Source organism: Caenorhabditis briggsae (assembly GCF_000004555.2).
Source record: "Caenorhabditis briggsae complete genome, chrV, whole genome shotgun sequence".
Lineage (NCBI taxonomy): Eukaryota > Metazoa > Nematoda > Chromadorea > Rhabditida > Rhabditidae > Caenorhabditis > Caenorhabditis briggsae.
Genome location: NC_013488.2, coordinates 17808821 through 17810470, shown reverse-complemented (window position 1 = coordinate 17810470; position 1650 = coordinate 17808821). Strand labels below are relative to the sequence as shown.

The 1650-nt window shown below is 39.8% G+C and overlaps 1 protein-coding gene across 1 annotated transcript; it reads right to left on the bottom strand.

Moving 5' to 3' along the window:
- Positions 1-830: 830 nt before the first annotated feature.
- On the bottom strand, positions 831-1115 carry CBG17844 (the record flags this gene model as incomplete). The annotated part of the gene is made up of 1 exon (XM_002648881.1): positions 831-1115. A coding segment is annotated over one exon (285 nt), but the record flags the coding sequence as incomplete, so codon positions are not given.
- Between the last annotated feature and the right edge of the window lie 535 nt (positions 1116-1650).

Below are 1650 nucleotides of genomic sequence, written 5' to 3'. Positions count from 1 at the left end.
AAGACTCCGCCCACCCACCGGACCCCTCTCTATTAGGTTGGCAGGAAAGTAACTGTCCATTTGTTTATTAGTAAATAAAACAAACACAAGAATAACCCAGAATTAGCAATATACACCGTCGTGATCCACAACATGTTGGCAATGTACAGGTAACTCGTGGGTACCATCCCTCCAAAAGCCAGCTAGTGGCAAGTCAAAGTATCCCTCCAGTCCATTTTTTCAGGCATCAATTGTATTAAAGTCCTTAAGCTCCAGATGACGTCGTATACTTTTGAATAACCAATGATCTGATAGAGCCGAATCAGGTCTTTAACGGGGGGTAAAGGAGAATCGTCCAGCCAAAGCGGCTCAGGTACGGCGTGACTTTCCGTGAACATGAGGTTTTTTCCTTTTTTACCTGCAGTCAAGTCAGACCTGAGCAGCTTCAGCAATACCGTTCTCCCTCACCTACTTATAGTCCCGACTGATCTCTATCAGATTATTGGATATTCGGAGAGATACAACCTCATCTAGAGAATACGAAAATTTGCACCATTTATGTGAAAAACAGGAAAAAAAATGAATACTTTGATTCGCGGCTAGCTGGCTTTTGGAGGTATTGTATCCACAAGTTATCTGAACATTGCCAACATGTCGTGGACCACGACGGTGCATACTGCTAAACTTGGATTAATCCTGTTTTTGTATTATTCACAAATAAAACAAGGGACAGTTCCTTTCCTGCCATCAAACCAAATTGAGACAGACAGAAAAAATCGGCAGGTGGTAAAAAGAGAAAATTTAAATATTAATAAATTTATTTAGAAGAATTAAAAGAAAAGAAAGAAATATTATGGAATTATAATTAATGTTCTGGCCGTCCGATGGATTGGTCGAATTCGTATTCGTCTCTCGATCTGATTCACCAAGTGATCTCTTTCAGCTTTCAATTCCCTGTTCTCAGCAGACAGTTGATTCGTCCTTTGCTCTGCGACCATCAGTCTTTGCCGGGCAGCGTCCAATGCACGAGTGATTTCGGTGAGCTCCGTTTGGTACATTGCGGCATTTCTCTTGAATTCTGTGGCACGCAAAATTGACTGTAGATCGTTGCTGATTGCAATTCCATCCAAAGACAAATTGAAACGACGGCCCCTCAAAAACATACATACAAAATTTCAGAGTCCTAGCTCTCATAGTTTTTGAGATACTCTCGAAAAACTAAAAGTTGATTTCTTTTTGTCCGGTACTGTAGAAATTTTTGGAATCGAAATTTTTGTTTTTTCCTTTTTTCAAAAAGATTTTTTTTCAGAATTTTCAAAATATCCAATTTTTCCTATAAAATGGGGAATTTTAAATGAAATTTTCACAAACGAAAAGACCAAAAACTTACATTTTCAGAAAAATCAAAATTTTCGAAATTCTGGATCGATACACACTCAATCTCAGAATATCTAGAAATATGAAGGTCCTAGCAGTCCTTCGAGTCCATTGGGTCCATCGAGATATTCAGAAAAATCAATAAAAAAGAGACCAGCAATCGGCCGGTCATGTAGTCATGTCTCTAGCCAAAATCCAGATTTCTTATATAGAGAGGGTCCGGTGGGTGGGCGGAGTCTTCCCAACGGGCCTACTAGAAGGGCCTGCTAGTCCATAGACCCAGAGAGCTTAGGT